The sequence below is a fragment of the Ipomoea nil genome, unplaced genomic scaffold (assembly GCF_001879475.1).
Source record: "Ipomoea nil cultivar Tokyo-kokei standard unplaced genomic scaffold, Asagao_1.1 scaffold1895, whole genome shotgun sequence".
Taxonomy (NCBI): domain Eukaryota; kingdom Viridiplantae; phylum Streptophyta; class Magnoliopsida; order Solanales; family Convolvulaceae; genus Ipomoea; species Ipomoea nil.
Window position 1 is genome coordinate 980500 of NW_017618323.1, and position 21751 is coordinate 1002250.

The 21751-nt window shown below is 38.4% G+C and overlaps 2 protein-coding genes across 3 annotated transcripts; one reads left to right on the forward strand and one right to left on the reverse strand.

The window, feature by feature from the left end:
• Positions 1-453: 453 nt before the first annotated feature.
• On the reverse strand, positions 454-5431 carry LOC109193568 (phosphoserine phosphatase, chloroplastic). Of its 2 annotated transcripts, none has more exons than XM_019344434.1 (8): positions 5296-5431; positions 4873-5104; positions 4063-4195; positions 3867-3974; positions 2144-2237; positions 993-1142; positions 849-902; positions 454-753 (listed from the first exon to the last, which is right to left on the reverse strand). In XM_019344434.1, the coding sequence occupies exons 2-8, from the start codon at positions 5093-5095 to the stop codon at positions 628-630; spliced, it is 888 nt and encodes a 295-aa protein (XP_019199979.1). In that variant the 5' UTR covers positions 5096-5104; positions 5296-5431; the 3' UTR covers positions 454-627. The 2 variants fall into 2 exon arrangements, with proteins under 2 accessions (XP_019199979.1, XP_019199978.1); XM_019344433.1 differs by having other exon boundaries at positions 4873-5100; positions 5296-5430.
• A 7879-nt stretch (positions 5432-13310) lies between these two features.
• On the forward strand, positions 13311-14625 carry LOC109193539 (DNAJ protein JJJ1 homolog; the record flags this gene model as incomplete). Its single annotated transcript, XM_019344377.1, has 1 exon — positions 13311-14625. A coding segment is annotated over exon 1 (1173 nt), but the record flags the coding sequence as incomplete, so codon positions are not given.
• Positions 14626-21751: the final 7126 nt, after the last annotated feature.

A 21751-nucleotide genomic window follows, 5' to 3' on the forward strand; every position in this document is an offset into this window, starting at 1 on the left:
TGAACAACATACTACAATGTCATAGAGTCAGTAGCATTCAAAAAAAATAAAAATAGTTAAGAACTAAATTTATTAATCAACAACCATGTAGTGTGATGGTCCCGGTTATTATTCTAAATAGGTCATCATAGGTTCAAAGAGTCTACAATTTAGACATAATTAATGGACTATTTTCCAATTTTAAAAATACAAAAATAAATCGCAATGAAGTGAGAAGGCAATAAATGAATGATACCTGATTTAAATTAAGTTGTAATTATATGAATAATCAAATCATATACATGTGTTTTAAAAAGTTGTCAACCAAATAATGTATATACCTTTTATTTTCATTCCTTGTATCTAACTGGCTAACCCCATGAACCAAACACACCCTTAGTTTGTGTAACTTCTTTTATGTGGCAAGAAGCAAAGAGAATATGACAACAGATGCATGTTCCAAGACAGAATATATACAGTGTGATCAAACTCAGATTAGAGATTAAGACTCCTCTTTATTCATTCTCCAAAAAGAAAAATTGATACAAATTTCAACATCATAGATCCAGTTAGAGTGTAACAAAGACAAGAAAGTGGATGCTTCAGTCAATCAAGAAACAATAGGGGAAGACAGAAAAGCATATAGTACTATTCCAATGAATTGATCAAGTCGTTCAAGTCGAACACCAACCAATCAGCTTTTGCTGCAACAGATTCTCGAAGTTGAACTCCCCCATAGCAGATATACAAGTCAGCGCCCCCTGGCTGACGAGCCTGTAAAAACATTTCAAAGAGAAGATATTGGTAAGAGAACGGGGGCAGGGTTAGACTTCTCAGTTCTGTCTCGAGGACATAAATTGGTTTCTTACCTCAAGGTCTGTAGCACCATCCCCGATCATGACTAGTGACTTGTATGCACGATCCTATAAATATATATATATTTGAACTTTATGATTACGGTTTTGAGAAAAAAGGAATACTAAGGGAAAATATGATATTATCACTGGACTAACCTTTCGTATCTGCCGAACTGCAGCAGCTTTCCCTCCACTCCTTGATGTGGGCTCGTTTTTGTCAAACCCCATAAATTCCCCGGAACTTCCAAAGAGAAGCTGATTGGCATAAATATTTTCACTCGGTATACCGAGGATGGATGCAACAGGCTAGGAGGAAATGGTTATAGTTAGAATATGGATTACAGTATTTAAACAGTGCGCATAGTATCTTTTGTTTTTGAAGTTTCAAGGCAATAGAAAAATATAAATTGCAGAACATGAGATAAAATGAAAAAAGTGGTGTTTAAAAATTGAATTAGTGATTAATCAAAACCTTAAAGATATATTATTGAAGGGAAAGAAAAAACAAAAGCCTTTAACCCAAAGGAAGCTTTGAAGCAAACAACTTAAGTTTCAATAAAATGTCTTTCTTCCTCAAGCTAAAATAGCATTATTTATGCATTCACAATTTTTTTTTTTTTTTTTTTTTTTTTTTTTTTTGTAAAACAACGTGCCTAATATACAAATAGAGTTCCCTTTTGTTACGAATGTAAAGAGAGTTTCTAAATAAGTTGTATCTTGTATATCAGAAAAGAGAATACACAACCCTATAAATACATGCTAAAAGACTTCTAATAAGGAAACAAGTTTCCATATCACGACTACCTACTCAAATCCCTATAAATCTCGAGGCTGACTAATGTATATAGATTCCATAACACCTATTTTGCTTCATGAAGTGTGGGAGATAATAATCATGTTAATATATATCCAATGCCTATAGTTTTTGAATGGCATCCTTATAGATCTCTTAATCTGAATTACCCAAGAAAGAAGTTTTTGCAATATAAGTTTGCTAAGCTTCAGCAGAAAACTAAGGCAAAGAAAAGGATTCAGATCAGCATATAGCTCAGAAAGTCGTTGCACTTTTTGTCTAAACTTCTAGCATGCATACACACTATGTGTGTATGTGTGTGTATCTGCTTATTTATTTATATTACATGGCAATGTAAAAAAACTTATTTATTTATATTAAATGGCAATGTAAAAAAATTTACTGCAGTTCACAACAGTAGTATGCCAGACAATAATTTTGTACTTTAATTAGATTGAAGATAGATGCATCGACTAGAAATTGAACAGATCCCAGCCAAGATAGCCCAACATACATTGATCATTTGACGAAACCCTCCAGAGATCAGATAAACATCAGTTTTCCTACCCTTCAGCGTGTTGACCAATTCTTCAATCCCAGGCGACAGTCTAGATAAAGGAAAATGGGAAAGATTTCATCACATAAAAGTACACATATTAATCACAATGATGAAAGATAATAAGGTTCTCAGGAAGTCAAATATATCTATTGTGGAATGAATGTCATAATAGAATCATAAAAACTATATATGATGTTTATTGCTAGATCTCCAATTTTACAAATTCAATTGTAACTTGGAACACAACAAATTTTCCTTGAAAAGTTGTGTGAAAACTTTTTGTATGTCATTCACTACAGTTAAAATTAATTTTTTTTTTTTAAAAAAAAAAAGAAGAAGAAGAAGGGGGAAACTGCATATGGCAACAACCTCTGTACACAAAGGGCTAATATGGATTATCTCTAAAATACTAAGGGGTCGTTTACTTCAATTCTTTGTTTTTCCTTTTCCAGTTTTCCATTTCTCTAATTTTCCAATTTTCATTCTCAATTTTTTCATTTCTCCAGTTCTCCATTTTTCATTTTTAAATACAAAATTCAATACACCAATAAAAACCTTACACTACATAAATTACAACCGATTACAAAACAAAATACGCAATAATAACATGCATAAAAATACAAAGTGAAAAAAATCTTTAAGAAAAAAAAAGAAAAGTAATAAGCGTACATTTTTATAAAATAAATATCATACTTTGCAGAGGCATAAGAAATCTATATTCGAATTTTGTAATTGCATCTAAAAATACAAAAGTGAAGAAATCATTTGCACTTTGCAATAAAAATAAAAAAAATAAAATAATAATAATAATAAAGAAAGGAAAAAATGGAAGAAGAAGGAAAAAATGGGGGAAGAAAGAAAGGAGGGGAAAAACAAGAAAGGAATTGAAGAAGGAAACAGAAGATGCGCCCAACACGCCAGGAATTGATCCCACAAACTCGCGCACTGTTCATCTGAAATCACTGTTCATCCGTGTATTCCATTCCTCCAAATGGAGAATGTTGATTTTAAGTTCTCCATTTTTCCACAAAAATGGAAGAATGGAGATAGAGTTAAAGATTGGAAAATTAAATTTAGTAAACAAATTTTTCATTTTCCATTTTTCCACTTCTCCAATTTCTTGTTTTTCCAGAAAATTTTTCATTTTCCCACTTTGGTAAACAATCCTAATAATTTGACAGATTCTTTCCTTACCTAGTATTCCTTTACTTAGTTTATGAACATTGATCAACACAGAAACAGAAGCTTCCCACTTCACATATCTTCTACTTTGTATCATTTAGTTGAGATTGTGTATTTTTGTTCTACAGTCTGATTCAATGGAGATATACCAATTATATATTCCGGGTCAGACTCCTACATACCCTTGGAGAAATTCAGAAGCCCTCTTTTTTGTGTTTCATCCTGAATTGTACCGTAGCTCTCTTTAATCTCATAATCTGGATTATCTCCCAAACAATTTTACAGACCCCTTATTTTTTGCTGGCTGGTTTAGGTCCAGAGGGTATGCATACAGAAAGGTTTGCCTCTTAACTGGATCTGTACAAACTCACTCTCCAAATAAGTTGATTTTAGTAACCAAAAAAAAAAAGACAGTTTGGTAATTGTCATCTTTAAATGAAAGAAGAACAATGCAAGAGATGTCCCTACACTTGGATATATATTCATAGTTTCATACCTTGGAGGTCTCTTCTCTAAGAAATCCTGAACTTGAGATAATGAAGGGTTGAATAGAGATAGTCTGGCAGCCAAGGCTTCCTCGAAGGGAACTGAGCCACTCATTGCCCTAGCAAAGCCAAGAAGAAATGTCAAGTGTAAGGTGTCAAGCATGAGATACACCTACAACATTTCTCATCCAAATAAAAAGCACTAACCTGGCAGTCCATTCTGCAACAGCCTTTCCAGCTCCACAAAACTCAGCAAGTTCATCTATGCCCTCATCTACACAAACTGTGCTATCCACGTCAAAGCATACAGCACTCGCATTCTGCCAGATGTCAAGCACCTCTTGCAATATTATGGAAAGCACCATTTAGGCTCAGCATTATTGGTGGTTAAAACAACACCCAATCCATACACCATTACAGGCCAAAATGTCAAGATCCATATAAAATATGAGTATCAGAAACAAAAGGTATGTATTAGCTAACCAAGTAACCAGTAAACTTAAATTCTGTATTTTTCAATGTATCAATGCAAACAGTGAATTTTAATAAAAAAAAATGTGTGTGTGTCCATGAGACAGGTCGGGTCAAGATAAAAATGTAATACTTATACTGGAAAATGTAATACTAATCAGGAATAAAGTATTTGTTACTTATATGAAAAAATGTAATATTTTGAAGAAAAATGTAATACTTTTACCTCAGAAGTATTACAGTTTCTCTTATATTTAACAATCACATTATTCCTTATCAATATTACATTTTTCAGTATAAGTATTACACTTCACTCAACCCATCTCATGGAAAAGGATCCGCGAGATGGTCACTAAAAAAACCCCGTACATAATTCTGCAAGTCAAATTTCAAAATGTTGCAAGTGATAGAAACCAAAAATATATTAATTTCTCCAATCCAATATTCTTATGTTCCACTTATATACTCACAAGCCTAATAAAACTAACTTGGATTCACTTGTGAAAAAAAAAAAAAAAAAAAAAGAAGCTTGGATTCTACGTTTACCTTTAGATGGCAATGCATTAGCAAAGCTGTTTTTTTTGGAAACTTCAATAGGCTGAATCGAAGCGAAAACCGAATTCACAGGCTTGGGATTTCTAATCATCCCAATTGATTTCCATGAAACTCTTCCTGACACTCTTGGAGCAAATGCAGAAACAAAGCCTGATTTCTCCTGCCTATAATAAGCTTTAATGGGATTGATCTGCAAACTCATCGACCCCTCCATCAAAACTGGCAAATGCAAACAATCGATACGGAGAATAACAAAAGACAGACAAAAATCAGGACCCACTTCTTAGAATCCAAATATGAACTGGTTAACACATAAAGAATGCAAAAAGCTGCAAGCATTCATACAACCGCATATATAGATAGAATGGAATGATTACATATCAAGCTGAGAAAAATAAAAGGAATTTGAGTTACCCTTTTGCCTGCTCTAAGATTCTTCTCAACAGATCTCCAATACAAAAAGCATCAGTTCATTTTAGGAAATTCGTCTAGGAATGGAGGTGGGTAACAAAGAACGACAATGGTGGGTGAGCAGGGGTAACAACGTAACGGAATTTGGCCCGGATAGGAGGTACGATAGTTAACGCCGTTTAGGAATATACCTAATTGCTCTTGGACAAAATAATTAAGAGTAAATACCCAAAATGGTCAAATTATAGCTAAAATTCACAAATTGGTTCTTGACTTTCAATTTCAACCAATTTAGTCCTTAACTTTGCAATTTTAACACAATTTGATCCTCTGTCTATTTGATCGTTTGTTGACTGTGATTTTTGAGAATATATATGTAATTTCATGGTCCATCGTCGGATTTTTACGGTTCTGGTTGCATTTCTATACTGCACTGTTACATTTGAATTCACTGCCGAAAGCAATCTACCAAATCCGATCGCCTTTCTTCATCCTCCCTTTGGATTCAATGTAGTTGAGTTCGTACCAGAGCGAAGAAGACGACGTGTTTCCGAACCGGTGCAACGTCATCCTGGAGGCCTCCACATGCTCCGACGAGAGTTGAAGGTTCTTCTGGGGATCGTCGATCACGATTAACAAATAGTCAAATAAATGGAGGACCAAATCGTGTCAAAATTGCAAAGTTAAGGACTTAATTGGTTGAAATTGAAAGTTGAGGACCAATTTGTGAATTTAGCTATAGTCGAGGGACCATTTTAGGTATTTACTCAATAATTAATTTCACTCTTGATGATATAACTTTTAAAGTTCTATCACTTTTGGTGCAAAATTTTAAAAATTTTCAATTTTGGTGCCTAATTTTATTATTTTATCAATTTTGGTCCTTTCAACCAAATTAACGGTGAAATATTGTCGAATTTTATATTTGTAGGGGTAAATTTATCACCCAAGGAAACATCTCTAATATCCAAACAAAATCACTATAAAATCATATCTATAGGTGTTTGATCGATGATAATAATTAGGAAGCCAGACAGAAATTAGACACAGATCTATGTGATTTATAGTGTCGACGATTGGTAAACCTTTTTTTTTTTTTTCTTAATATGATTTTTCTTTTGTTTAGATATGAGTTAATACCCAAAATGGTCATCTGACTATTAGCTAATACTCAATTTTGTCCCAAAGAATTAAACGTATTCAATTTAGTCTTCTTAGTTTTCAATTCACACCCAATGTGGTCCTCCGTTAATTTTTTCATTAATATGGCGTTATTTTGAAGGGCAATACTGTCATTTTCGTTGTTAAACCATATTCTTTCCATTTGCTCATCACAGTGCGGCATGACTTCTCAAGGACAGTTTCACGGAAGGAGATAACAGGATCAGATGTAATGATTTCAGCACCACCCATGAAATCATCCTGCAAGTCCTTCAAACAAATCTCAAGATGAAGCTCACCAGTCACCAACAATAATGTGCTCACCAAATTCCTCAATAAATTCTTCATAATAAATTGATCAAGACCAACCATAGCCGCTGTATTTCCGCAAGGAACATCCTCAACAGTTTCCTGTTTCTTACCCATCCAAATAACAGTTCTCTGGACATTCTTGACATACCCTCCCAACATCAACTCCCAACATCAATCAAACCAGAGACAGTTGATTGCAACCCCTCCCCAACATCAACTCTACCATCCGATTCCCCATGCAGTGGCTGAGTCGCCAAAATTTCCACCATCTCCGATCATGATTGGTCGAAGGGGTCGACCGATCACTCAATTGATGAAGGCGATGACCTGGAGGAGGCTTGACAAAGGCTCTGGAAGGCCTAGGCAGTGGTTCGCCGGCGAGAATACAGCCAATCACCTCCTGGAAGAAGACAAAGCCTTCGTCGGAGACTGTGATTTCGGGCTCACGGACCGGTAAATTCGAAATGCCTGAAAATCGGGAAGAGGAAACGGGTTGTCGGTTTAGATGGTTAGGAAAAGGGGAGAAAAGAGGGCAGGAAGACGAGTGATGGCTCGACGGCTTTAACAAGAAGCTGTGAAGTGGGCAGTTGGTACAATGTGAAGATGCTGGTGGTGGTTGTGCGAGAAAAGCTAGTGAGGATGAGGAGGAAGCGGTGGCGGCCCTAAATCGCCGGAAGAATCCATGAGTGTCACCTGTAAAAGAGTGTATTTGACTAGCGGAGGTTCTAAAGTCCCGATAGAGTGTTCAACTGAGTAGGAATTCTCAAAGGCGTGGAGGAGGGCCTCCAACGATGTTGACCAGAGGAAGAAATGGGATTGGACCAAGTAAATTGACTTTTTTGCCCTCAAAATAACGGTAGATAGACGGTAAATGTAACGGAGGACCATATTGGGTGTGAATTGAAAATTAAGAGGATTAAATTGAGTACGTTTAATTCTTCAGGACAAAATCGAGTATTAGTTAATATTCAGAGGACTATTTTGGGTATTAACTCTTTAGATATTAAAGATCTTCCATTGAGATAACGATTTTGCCCAAAAATATAAAATCTGATAACATTTAACCGTCAATTTGGTTGAAAAGATAAAACTGATAAAAATAATAAAGTTAGACACCAAAATCAAAAAAATTTAAAGTGTACACCAAACGTGATAAGACCTCAAAAGTCTGAGACCAAAAGTGAAATTAATTTGAACAAAATCTATCCATAGTTATATTGTGAATCAGGTGCATTTAACATATCCCTAATCTGATTATAAAGAGAGTGGAAGTGGACCCAATATGCCCAATGTGTGCTTTAGATCATGAAGATGTGTTACATGCTTTAGTGTTTTGTGAATATTCTACACTAGTTTAGAATATAACACAATTGCCTATTACAAATATTGTTACAGATTCCTTTTCAACATGGCTAATGGGGGCTTTGGCGGTCTTAACGGAAGAGCAAAGCCGGTCTTGGTGGCTGTGCTATACCATATTTGGAGAAGCCACAACTCAGCCGTGTGGAAGGGGGCCATGATGCGGCCAGCCGACGTCGCGAGAGGAGCGGCAGCGTCCATGCAGGCGTACGGCAGTGCACATCACCGCGAAGCACTGTCGGATCCGACACCAGCGACTGGAACGGTGATGCATGGCAACCAAAGATGCTATGTGGACGCGAGTTTTCGACAAGGAACTGGGGATGCCACGTATGGTATTGTTTTAATATCACCGGAGGGATCCTTCATAGCGGCAAAAAATGGCAAATCTCCATTTTGTTTCTCACCACTGATGGCGGAGGCACTGGCTTATAAGGAGGCGCTATCTTGGCTACTAGAAAGGAATATCACATCAATATGCCTTCTCACGGATTGCATGGTTTGACGGAGTGCTTTGCAGCAACAAAACACACCGATCCACTCGTATGTTGGGGTCATGGTTGACCAATGCAGAACAATTATGTCTTTATTTAGTCATATTTCGTTAAATTATATCCCTAGACAGGTTAATTTACATGATCATACTTTAGCTTCATTAGCTTTTACTCAGGATCATTCTATGTATTGGGATTCTATCCCTCCTGACTCTATTACAGCTTTGATTCATTAATACAATCAGCCGATTGGTTTTCAAAAACATATCCCTAATTTTTCAAATAAAATTAATATATTAAAAATATTTCCTTCAAATTCTCTAATTGATATCATTTAAATATATATATATATATATATATATATATATATATATATATATATATATATATATATATATATATATATATATATATATATATATAGGGATGCACTCAGGTGCGAATAAGTGCCCAGGAGGGAATATGCGAACGAATCAGCGCGCGACACGTGTCCACATCTAATAGATTAAAAAAAATGCGGTGGCATTTTGGTAAATAATTGAACATCGAAGTGCAAGTAAAATCACTTACAAGTGTACCTACTTTCACCTATAAGTGCATGTAATTTTGCCTTGTTAACATTCACTTCCCGCAACCATTCATTCACCTAGGTGCACGTACTTATAACTATAGGTGCAACTACTTATAACTATAAGTGCACCTACTTTCACCTATAAGTGCATGTAATTTTGTCTTGTTAACATGCATTCACTTCCCGCACCCATTCATTCACCTGGGTGCACCTACTTATAAGGTTCAGTTGCGGCGTCACAAATAGTTCAACAAATATACACCATCCACATTAGGAAAATGCACCACAAAAACACACACAAAAACACATCACCAAAAATACAACACTAGGTGTGAGTAAAAACACCATACCGTGTTCGGAAATATACCATTGGGGGTGGTGAGTTATATGGTGTATTTTTTTTTGGGTCTGTTGTATACTTTTTTTTTTTGTTTTTTTGCATTCCATTGTGGTGTGTTTCCCTTGCACTGTTGGTGCATGTTGTTAACACTGTTGGTGTATTCTGAAATTCTGCCGCAACGCCGCACCTAAGGACATCGCCGCATTTGAACTTTTTCATATATATATATATATATATATATATATATATATATATATATATATATATATATATATATATATATATATATATATATAGTGCCAATATGGTAATTTTGTGTATTGTTGAAAGTAGGACAAAGTACATACGAGGTCCCTGTACTATAGCGTTTCGTTCAATTTAGTCCTTATACATTTATTTTGTTCAATTTAGTCCTTGTACGAGGTCGACTATGAGCTTCCCATGACAGTCTCGCAAGCACGCCCCTCCCGCAGTCCCATCAGCCCCAAAGGCCGCATTTGTGTTTAGCTTGAGACGACCCGCAGGCGGTGTGAGCCACTTGATCCAAATGGTTACCTTCTTAGAGCGCTCATATGTGGTCATGTCATTAGGTGTGGTCGTGTGGTTGTATCTGTGTCGTTGAATCAGTTTAATCTAACGGCAGTGATAATTCTGAGAATTTTCGCGCGTTTTGGTAAGTGGGGGTGTTATGGTAATTACAGTGGCCATTTATAGCGGGCAGGTTCCAGAATACACCAACAGTGTTAACAACATACACCAATAGTGTAATAAAACACACCACAGTGAAGCACACCAATGGTGTATTCCCGTGTTATGGTAATTACAATGGCCATTTATAGCGGCCGGGTTCCAGAATACACCAACAGCGTTGACAACATGCACCAATAGTGTAATAAAACACACAACAAAATCTTGATTAATATTTCGGTATTTTATGACGAGTTTACCCTTGCAGCTCGCTGGGTAGGAGAATGTGCGCGAAAATAATAGAAAAATCTTGATTAATATGATTCATTGGATCTATCTAATCTAATGGCCTATATTTGACCATATGACCACACATAACAACATGGCCACATGTGATCACTCCTAATATATATATATATATATATATATATATATATATATATATATATATATATATATATATATATATATATATAGTGCCAATATGGTAATTTTGTGTATTGTTGAAAGCTATAGGTGCGTTATTTTAACTCTTAAGGTGCATCAGTTTTACACATAAGAACTTAATGTGCGTAATTGAAAAACTTAAGGTGCGTATTTTCAAAGCTTAAGGTGCATCATTTTAACACTTAAGGTGCGCAATTTTAACATTTAACGTGTATCAATTATACACTTAAAGTGCATACCTTCAAGACTTAAGGTGTGCTATTTTAACACTTAAGGTGCGTCATTTTAACACTTAAGGTGCGTTATTTTAACACTTAAATTGTGTCATTTTAATACTTAATGTACGTCTTTGTAACACTTAATGTGCATCATTTTTAACACTGAAGATTCCCCTTAATACTTATGGTGCGAGGTGCGTCTTTGTAACACTTAAGGTGCGTCATTTTAACACTGAAGGTGTGCCGTTTTAACATTTAAGATGCATCATTTTAACACTTAGGGGGCGTTTGGTTCACGGAATCTTGGATTACCTCAGGTAATAGGATTACCTTCTGGAAGGTAATGTGAGATTTTGGGAATGTAAGATTACTTTATGTGTTTGGTTTGGATGGTGTAATATAATATTACCTTGTTTGGTTCAGGGTTATATTTTAGGTTATATGGATCAATTTACAATAATGTCCTCAGTAATATATATATATATATATGTGTGTGTGTGTGTGTGTGTGTGTGTGTGTGTGTGTGTGTGTGTATTTATTTATATCTATGAATGTATATCAAAGCTTAAATATTAAAAAAATTAAATATATAAATATACACATATGTATATTTGATTATATAAATATATATTAATTTCATTATTATTATTATTATTTTATTATTATTATTATTATTATTATTATTATTATTATTATTATTATTATTATTATTATTATTATTATTATTATTATTATTATATAAGGATTAGTTAACAAGGGCAAAGTTGGAATAATTCAAGGTAATCTAAGATTACCTAAAAAAATAGGGGTAATCACATTACCTTGAAATATTACCACCACATCAGCTTTCAGGTAATATAACATTACCTGGTAATCCCATAACTTGAACCAGACATTACCAGACCCAGATTACCTAGGTAATCTAAGATGACCCGAACCAAACGCACCCTTAAGGTACGTCAATTTAATACTAAAGATGTCTCATCCATATGGTTTTTAATTAAATTTAGGTGTAAAAATTATATGGCTTAACAAGTTTTCTGGGAATTATTTTTTACAATGCAATAATAACACATCCACTGAGGCTTGAACCCACAACTTCTCATATGGAGTTAACTTGGTACCATTGAACCACAAAATCCTTGATTACAAAGTCACCGTATGATTTTAATATAATAATCTCCATTTATCAACTTAATTAATAATGTATGTAATAAAAATGTTTTGGAAATTAGATAGATAATAATAAAGTAATAAATATGTTATTCTAAGTATAGAATAAATACTCTTAAGGTATAGAATTTCATAATAGGAGACATAAAAACTCACAACACAAGATACATACACATGTTATATATTTACGTATTCTCAAATCTGGTTTGTGTAGATAATATATGTCCTATAGGCACATAATTTCATAATACAAGATATAAATTTCATAAACTAAGACACACAATATGTTGTGTGTTACACAACTACTAATCTATTTCAGGTACATAATTAATACGTTTATGGTATAGAAATACATAACATGAGACATATAAACACATAATACAAGACACATATACATGTTTTATATTTACTTTAGTTCAGGCACATAATTAATATTATTAAGGTATATAATTGCATAACATAAAACTCAAAAACACATAACATAAAACACAAAAACGTATAACACAAGTTACAAAAATGCATGTTATATTTAATTTGTTTCCGGTATAGAAACTATACTTACGCTTAAGGTACATAATTGCATAACATGAGATATAGAAACGAATAACACAAAACACGTAGACATACTTTACAGTAAAAAACAAAAAACATGTAACGTGAATTGAACAATAAACTGTCGTCGTCAAAATTAAAATTCAAAACTACGTCATTTAGGACCAGACCACGATATAAAATTTTTTTATTTATCAAACAACTCTAAACTAATTTTAATTTTTTATTAGTGAAATAATATTACATGAGGTTTAGTTGGAGTGAAGGAATTATAAAGGGAAAATGAAATGTAATTAGGTGGAAAAAAGAATAAGGTGAGAATAAAATAAGAATTCAAATTACATTATTTGGTTGGGAAGAATAAAATTATTTAGAATGAGAAAGTAAAAAAAGTAATATAAAAATTAAAATATCCTTGTGTATTAATAATATACTTCTAATAACCATGGTAAAAAAAGTTTTTTTTGTAAAATAAAAAATAAAAAATTTCTTCCTTTTCTATGGGGAAAGATATGAATTATAATTAAACAAAATGAAGAAATTGGTCGTGGAATTGTCATTCCCTCGAATGAAATATTGTAATTGAAATGACCAAAGAATTATAGTGCAATTGAATTACAACTACTCCCACCAAACAACCTTTTGTTAAAAATTTTGCATTAAATCCTAAATCCTAATCCTAGCACAATTCATAATTCCTAAATCCTAATCTTAGCAGCTAGCACATTGGGAGCTCTGTTTTGAGTTGAGACGATACCTTATTTATACAATGAAGTGAACTTCGTTTTGCATCGTCTTCCCCGATTTAAAACCCTAGTATAACCGATCAGTATTTCTCTCTCTCAAATGGCGTCGCCAGATAAGCAATGCCTCTACGAGGTTCTCGGCGTGAGCCGAGAGTGCAGCTCCGACGAAATCCGGTCCGCTTACAAGAAACTAGCTTTGCAGCGCCACCCGGACAAGCTGGTCCAATCCGGCGTCCCGGAATCCGAAGCCACCGCCGCATTCCAGGAGCTCGTAAATGCTTACGAAGTCCTCTCCGACCAGCGCGAGCGCTCCTGGTACGACTCCAACCGCTCCAACATCCTATTCTGTACTTCCACTAATTCCTCTTCAAACTTTGCCTCTGTCCCCAATCTCTTCTCCTTCTTCTCCAATTCCGTCTACTCCGGCTTTTCAGACACCGGCAAGGGATTCTACAAAGTTTACGCTGACGTATTTGATAAAGTTTATCACAATGAAGTCAATTTTGCGAAGAAATTAGGTCTAAACCCTCCCAACGAAGCTCCGATCATAGGAAATTCCAATAGTCCTTATGCTCAGGTGACTGCTTTCTATAATTACTGGTTGGGATTTACGACGGTGATGGATTTCTGCTGGGTCGATCAGTACGACGCGATGGCCGGAATAAACAGAAAGTCGAGAAGAGTGATGGAGGATGAGAATAAAAAGCTGAGGAAAAAGGCACGAAGGGAGTACAACGAAACTGTTAGAGGATTAGCAGAGTTCGTGAAGAAGAGAGACAAGAGGGTAATCGATATGCAGGTGAAGAGGAGCGAGGAGATAGAGAGGAAAAGAGAGAAAGATCAAGCTAGGAAGAAGGAGTTAGAGAGGCTTAAGCAAGAGAGGGCAAAGAAGTACAAGGAAGCTGAGTGGACTCAGGTTGAAGATGAAGCTGAAGAAACATGGGAAGAAGAAGAAGAAGAGGATGATAGGAAAGAGCTATACTGCATAGCCTGTGGGAAGAAATTCAAGAGTGAGAAGCAATGGGAAAATCATGAGCAGTCTAAGAAGCATAAGGAGAAAGTTGCAGCATTAAGAGAAGCTTTCAGTGGTGTGGACAAAGAATTTGAGGAAATAGTTGTCAATGGAAGGAAGGAGGAGGGGGAAGAGCAAAAGATACCTGAGGCTGATGAAAGTGATTATTTTTCAGCAACAGATGATGCTAGTAATTATATTTTCTTCATTATATTTCATATTATCTTATTTATAATTAAGAAATTGTATTTAGAATTTAAAAGAATTTAATTTTTATATTTTGTATGGATTGATGACACTTTTTCCCCCTGAGTTATATACCTATAGCATTTTTTCCCCCTAAATGATTGAAGTGGTTGTTTTTCCACCTGAAATGTTAATTGGACATATTTACCCTTAAACTAAATATTTAATTTATTTTTTTTCTCCAACAAATTATGACCATAATTTGGTTCAAACTAAACAAACACTATAGCAACCAAACCAAAATATTTCAATTACAATTTAGAATCGAAATTCGATATTTAGAGTTTGTTAAAATCGTGAACCGGAACGGACGGTTCATGTTCCGAACTGAAAAAATAAAATGCATTTATTGTTGAATTTAGACTATTTTAAAATAAAAAATATAATTTTAAAATAAAGACGGTTCAAAATCACGAATCAGATCCGGAACCGCCGGTTCACGGTTCAAGATTCAATTTTTTTGATACATAATTTTAATAAATTGACATTTAAATATTGGGTTCTAGATCTGAATTATAACCGTAAACTATTAATTCGATTGCTTTAGTATCCGGTTCAATTCAAACCGAACCGTGGTCATCCCTACGTATACGCAATAATTTGTTGGAGTAGTAAAATAAATAAAATGTTTACTTTAAGGGTATAAATGTCAATTTAATATATCAGGGGGGAAAAACACCACTTTTAAAATAATTGAGGGGGCTAATGTGCTTACCTAAATAATTGAGGGGGAAAAAGTGCTATAACTATATAACTCAGGGGTAAAAAGTGTCATTTTTTCATTTAGTTATTAACTATATGTACTTATTTAGGCACTAGTTTTTTATGCACATGGCGCGATTGAGATAATGTCCAATATTTTTTTTTTAAATAAGTATTTTAAAGTATATCAATGCAAGATTATATTAGAATGATTATAATTGAATGTTGAATTTGCGTATTTAAATTGGTAATTCTAAGTTTACAAATGCAAGATAATATAGTCAAGATTATAATTGTCAATAAAATAATTGTATGGATATGGTTGAAACCAAATACGGAACATAAAGGAGAAGCAAATACAAATTAAAACATAAAATATTAAATATATAAAGGAGAGGCAAATACAAATTAAAACATAAAATATTAAATATATACTAATATTGTATGAGGAAATTCTGGCACTATGTAGGATTTGTGGTTAGAGTTCTATTAAGACTTTAATATTAGAATTAGATTAATGTTGTAGTTATAATTCTATATTAGACTTTAATATTAGAATTAGACTAACGGTTAACTGATTGGATAATAATCATATAATTAAGGATAAATTAGAAAATCTCAAGGAAAAATTAAAATCAGAACAATCTGAACTATTCATTTGATTTAATAATTTGACGGTCATTTTTTCTACCTAATGTTTATAATTAAATAAATATTTGAAAGTATATAAATACAAGATTATATATGAGAAGTTCAACATAAGTAATTTAATGTCTAATTTGTTTATTTAAATATGTAATTCATAGTATATGAATACAATGTAATATAGGAGATTTATTATAATTGTTACTAAACTTTTTTTTTTTAAATAGTAACTAAGTATTTTGTTTTCAAAGAGTTCTAATATATTTAATGAATGCACATATATACAAGATCAATGAATGAATCAACGCTACTAGTCCTTTAGGTGTTTTGCTCAATGTTCATTTAGTTCAACAATTATTGTTGAATAAATTATTATGGATAAAGAAATTCCTAATTTAAGGAATTTAGATGCAGTAAAAATTTAAAAATTTTAATTATAATGTAACACAAAGATCAAAATGCTAAAGAAAGTGTTTTGATTATTCAACAGTTTGAAGCAACAATTTGTTCCAAACCACCGAAAATACAAACATTGCAATTTACATTATTATTATTATTATTATTATTATTATTATTATTATTATTATTATTATTATTATTATTATTATTATTATTATTATTATTATTATTATTGATAGGGATATACGCCCGGGCCCCAGCCGTCCCGGTAAGGTCCAGCAACCCGACCCGACCGTCTGGAACCGGCGACCGACTAAACCGCCGGAAGACCGTGCATTGGGCAGACCGACCCACCAGTTTCCACCGGTCGGTGCCCGGTCGTATGGGCGCCTCCGAACTGAAAGAGAGTCAGGTCCTAAGCGCCGCGTGGCAGGCAGTCATACGGCCTGCGGCGGCGCCTGGTGCATGTTTGCCACGTGTAGGCCATGCCGGAAGCCCGGAGGTACCTACTTTTGGGCTCTATAAATAGCGCATTAAATGCAGCGTGAAAGGGACTTTTGGCACGAGACAAGAGGAGAGCTTCCCGACCAGACACTGGGAACCCGAATCTTGTCCATGCCTGTATAAATACACGACCTAGTATAAGCAATATCATTTTGACGCCGTCCGTGGGGACATCCGATCCGCCAGGAAATGCTATCAGAAAGCGGTGGACCGGAAGGAAGCCTGGAACTCTCAAGTAAATTCCATCTCTAAAAAAGCGGAGGCCGAAACGAAAGAACAACCGGAACCGTCAGACGAGGTCGAAGAGATCCCTGTAGACATCAGCCAGCCGGATAAGATGATCCGGATTGGTCGACAGCTCCCCCCAACGCTCAAAGAAGCCATCTTGGTCGTACTACGGAAATTCTCAGATATCTTCGCGTGGGGACCGGAGGACATGCCAGGAATAGACCGATCGGTGATATGTCACCGATTGGCCGTCAATCCGACAGCACAACCGGTAAAACAGAAGACGAGACATCTCTCTAACGACCGTCGGGAATTCGTCAGAAGCGAGGTCAAGACCCACACCGAGATCGGACATGTCCGCCCGGTCGTTTACCCCGACTGGGTTGCGAATGTAGTCCTAGTGCCCAAACCACTGACTTGGCGAATGTGCATCGACTACACGGACCTGAACAAGGCTTGTCCACTGGACCCGTACCCTCTCCCAAGTATACACCAGATGGTCGATGACACGGCGGGGGCGGACCTCATGAGCTTCATGGACGCATTCAGGGGATACCATCAAATTATGATGGCCGAAGAAGATGAAGCTAAGACGTCCTTCGTAACCCCAGACGGCCTTTTTTGTTATCGGGTTATGCCTTTCGGACTCCGAAATGCCGGGGCCACGTACCAGAGAATGATCAATGCCTTATTCGAAGGACAGCTCGGACGGACGATGGAGGCGTATGTGGACGACATGCTCGTCAAAAGTAAGGAGCAGTCGGATCACGCCCGGGATCTCCGAGCATGTTTCGAGGTGATGCGCACGTACCGGCTACGCCAAAACCCAGCAAAATGTACGTTTGCGGTACAAATCGGAAAGTTCCTGGGATTCATGATGACGAAGAAGGGAATCGAGCCCAACCCAGCTAAGGTGAAGGCCATCTTGGAAATGCAGCCACCCACCACCGTCCGGGAGGTCCAACAGCTAACCGGGAGACTGGCTGCCCTCAGCCGATTCTTGTCTAAGTTGGCGGAAAGGGCGTTGCCTTTCTTCAGAACGCTAAAAAAGATCAACGGGTTCACTTGGGACGAGGAATGCCAAGCGGCGTTCAAAGAGTTGAAGGAGTACCTGATGTCCCGATCGTCCTCTCCAAGCCGTAGCCGGGCGAAGACCTGGACATCTATCTTGCTGCCTCCGACCGAGCCGTAAGTGCTGTACTATGCCGCACAGATCCTGAGGGCGTACAACGACTGGTCTATTATGTCAGCCATGCTCTCCAAGGCCCGGAACTCAGATACTCCCGCTTAGAAAAGATGGTCCTTGCTCTCTATGCAGCTGCGAAGAAGCTCACCCCTTACTTCCAAGGGCGAGTCGTTCACGTATTAACCGACCAACCAATTGGAGCCGTCCTCCGAACGGCCTCCTCCTCCGGGCGCCTTGTCAAATTGGCGATGATGCTGACACAGTTCGCGATTGAGTACAAGCCCTGACCGGCCATTAAAGGACAGGCGTTGGCTGATTTTGTTGTAGAATGCACTGCCCGTGAGGCCCCGACCGTAGACCAGACGGTCCAAGACGCCTCATGGTGGGAAGTCGCTACCGATGGTTCAAGCAGCCGAAAAGGCTTAGGTGGAGGAGTTGTCATCACAAGCCCCGAAGGATTTAAGGTGTATTACGCTCTGATCTACCAGTTTTCTCCCACGAACAACGAGGCGGAGTATGAAGCCTTTGTCGCGGGATTACAATTTGCAAAGGACCTAGGAGCGGAATACGTACAGGCCCGGACGGACTCGTCCCTGGTGGTGGGGCAGGTCTTAGGAGATTTTGAAGTCAATGGCGAACATCTAGGGCGCTACCGAGATTTGGCGATCGAGCGATTGACCGCCTTCAAGGCACACGCCGTGCGGCATGTCCCCCGGCTGGACAACGCCGATGCGGACATCCTCTCAAGATTAAGTGTGGAAGCACCAGAGCACATCTCCCGGGTGGCCCGTGTCCTCGTCATACCATATCCATCCATCGACCACCGCCACGTCATGCCGGTTCAACCGGTCGAAGAAAGTTGGATCACCGACATAATGGGGTACCTAGAGGACGGTAGGCTCCCGCCTGACGAAACAAGAGCGCGAAAGGCGAAGCTTCGAGCACCGAGATTCCAAATAAAAGAAGGCCGCTTGTACAGACGGTCATATGGGGGCCCCCTCATGAGATGCTTATCCGATTTCGAGGCAAAACTAGTCATGGACGAGCTACACTCGGGAATATGCTCGTCACACCAGGGCGGGCGATCGCTTGCTCGACGAATAATGTTGATCGGATATTACTGGTCGTCGATACAGCTCGAGTGTGAGAAACTCACCAAGGAATGCGAGACCTGCTAAATATTTGCAAGGATGCCCGGACGACCGGCCACCTTCTACCAACCGGTTAGCACAGCTATCCCTTTCGCAAGGTGGGGAGTAGACATCATAGGACCGTTTCCTCCGCTGTCGGGTCGACGAAAATTTATCATAGTCGCCATAGACTATTTTTCTAAATGGGTCGAAGCGGAGCCCCTCGCAACGATCACATCACAGCAATGCGTCCGGTTCATCTGGCGGAACGTGGTATCAAGGTTCGGAGTACCGGTACAGCTCATAACGGACAACGGGAAACAATTCGAAGGACAATACTTCCAAAACTTCCTGGCCACGATCGGAACCAAGTCTATCCGTTCATCGGTCGCTTACCCTCAGGGGAACGGTCAGGTCGAAAACGTTAACCGAACCATCCTGGATGGCCTGAAGAAAAAGCTCCACTCGACTGGCTGGTCGTGGGCAGATAAGCTCCTGTTCATCTTATGGACGTACCACACCACACCCAGAGAAGCGACCGGCGAGACGCCCTTTGCTTTGGTTTATGGAGCTGAAACCCGGTTGTCGGTCGAAGCGTGGATAGCGACTCCAAGGGAAAGTGAGTACCAGAGAGAAGAAAATGACGCCGCCCGGACCTTAGACTTGGATTACATTGAGGAAAGAAGGGAGTTAGCGGCCCGGAGGGTCGCCGACTACCAGAAAAGGATTAAGGCAACCCGTGACGTCCGAGTCCGGCCGCGTTACTTTCAAGTCGGCGATTATGTGCTAAGAAAACGCGAAGCCAGCCAACCTCAAGAGGGAGGAAAATTAGCGCAAAATTGGGAAGGCCCGTACGTAGTGTCAGCAGTGGTACGCCCGGGCACCTACAAGCTAGAGACGACCACTGGACGCTCGGTCGACAGGACTTGGAACTCGGAGAATTTAGTGATGTTCCGACATTAGAATGAGTAGGCAATGTTGTAATTTCCCGTTTCTTCCTTTCTTCCCGCTCGCCCTTGTTGTATTTTTATTTCTTGTTTTCTTTCGAGACCATCAGAGCTGGCTCGAGTGGTTGTAAGGTTGCTACTTTGATATCCGCAATGAGAATCATCTTTTCACCAAAGACAAAAATCCCGCCAACATGCTGTGTCCGGAACCGACTTACGGCCTTTGTTGCCCGAACGACCACAATGTCGCTTAAACTTACGGTCTTTGTTGCCCGAACGACCACAATGTCGCTTAAACTTACGGCCTTTGTTGCCCGAACGATCACAATGTCGCTTAAACTTACGGCCTTTGTTGCCCGAATGACCACAATGTCGCTTAAACTTACGGCCTTTGTTGCCCGAACGACCGCAATATCGCTTCAACTTACGGCCTTTGTTGCCCGAACGACCGTAAGGTCGCCCACTCAGGGGCCTATACACGTGTTCCTTTCGCGTCTCTTTCCATTTAGTCCGACCGGCAATTGACCGACCGTCATAGCCGTTCGGACTCGGGGGGCTATACTCACATTTATCTCGCGTTTCGTTCCCCTATCCGATAGTCCGACCGGTAATTGACCGACCGTCATAGCCGCTCGGACTCGGGGGGCTATACTCGCATTTATCTCGCGTTTCGTTCCCCTATCCGATAGTCCGACCGGCAATTGACCGACCGTCATAGCCGCTCGGACTCGGGGGCTATACTCGTGTTTATCTCGCGTTTCGTTCCCCTATCCGATAGTCCGACCGGCAATTGACCGACCGTCATAGCCGCTCGGACTCGGGGGGCTATACTCGCGTTTATCTCGCGTTTCGTTCCCCTATCCGATAGTCCGACCGGCAATTGACCGACCGTCATAGCCACTCGGACTCGGGGGGCTATACTCGCGTTTACCTTGCGTTTCGTTCCCCTATCCGATAGTCCGACCGGCAATTGATTGACCGTCATAGCCGCTCGGACTCGGGGGGATATACTCGCGTTTATCTCGCGTTTCGTTCCCCTATCCGATAGTCCGACCGGCAATTGACCGACCGTCATAGCCGCTCGGACTCGGGGGGCTATACTCGCGTTTATCTCGCGTTTCGTTCCCCTATCCGATAGTCCGACCGGCAATTGACCGACCGTCATAGCCACTCGGACTCGGGGGGCTATACTCGCGTTTACCTTGCGTTTCGTTCCCCTATCCGATAGTCCGATCGGCAATTGATTGACCGTCATAGCCGCTCGGACTCGGGGGGATATACTCGCGTTTATCTCGCGTTTCGTTCCCCTATCCGATAGTCCGACCGGCAATTGACCGACCGTCATAGCCGCTCGGACTCGGGGGGCTATATATACCTATGGAAGTTATCGCTCACTAAGT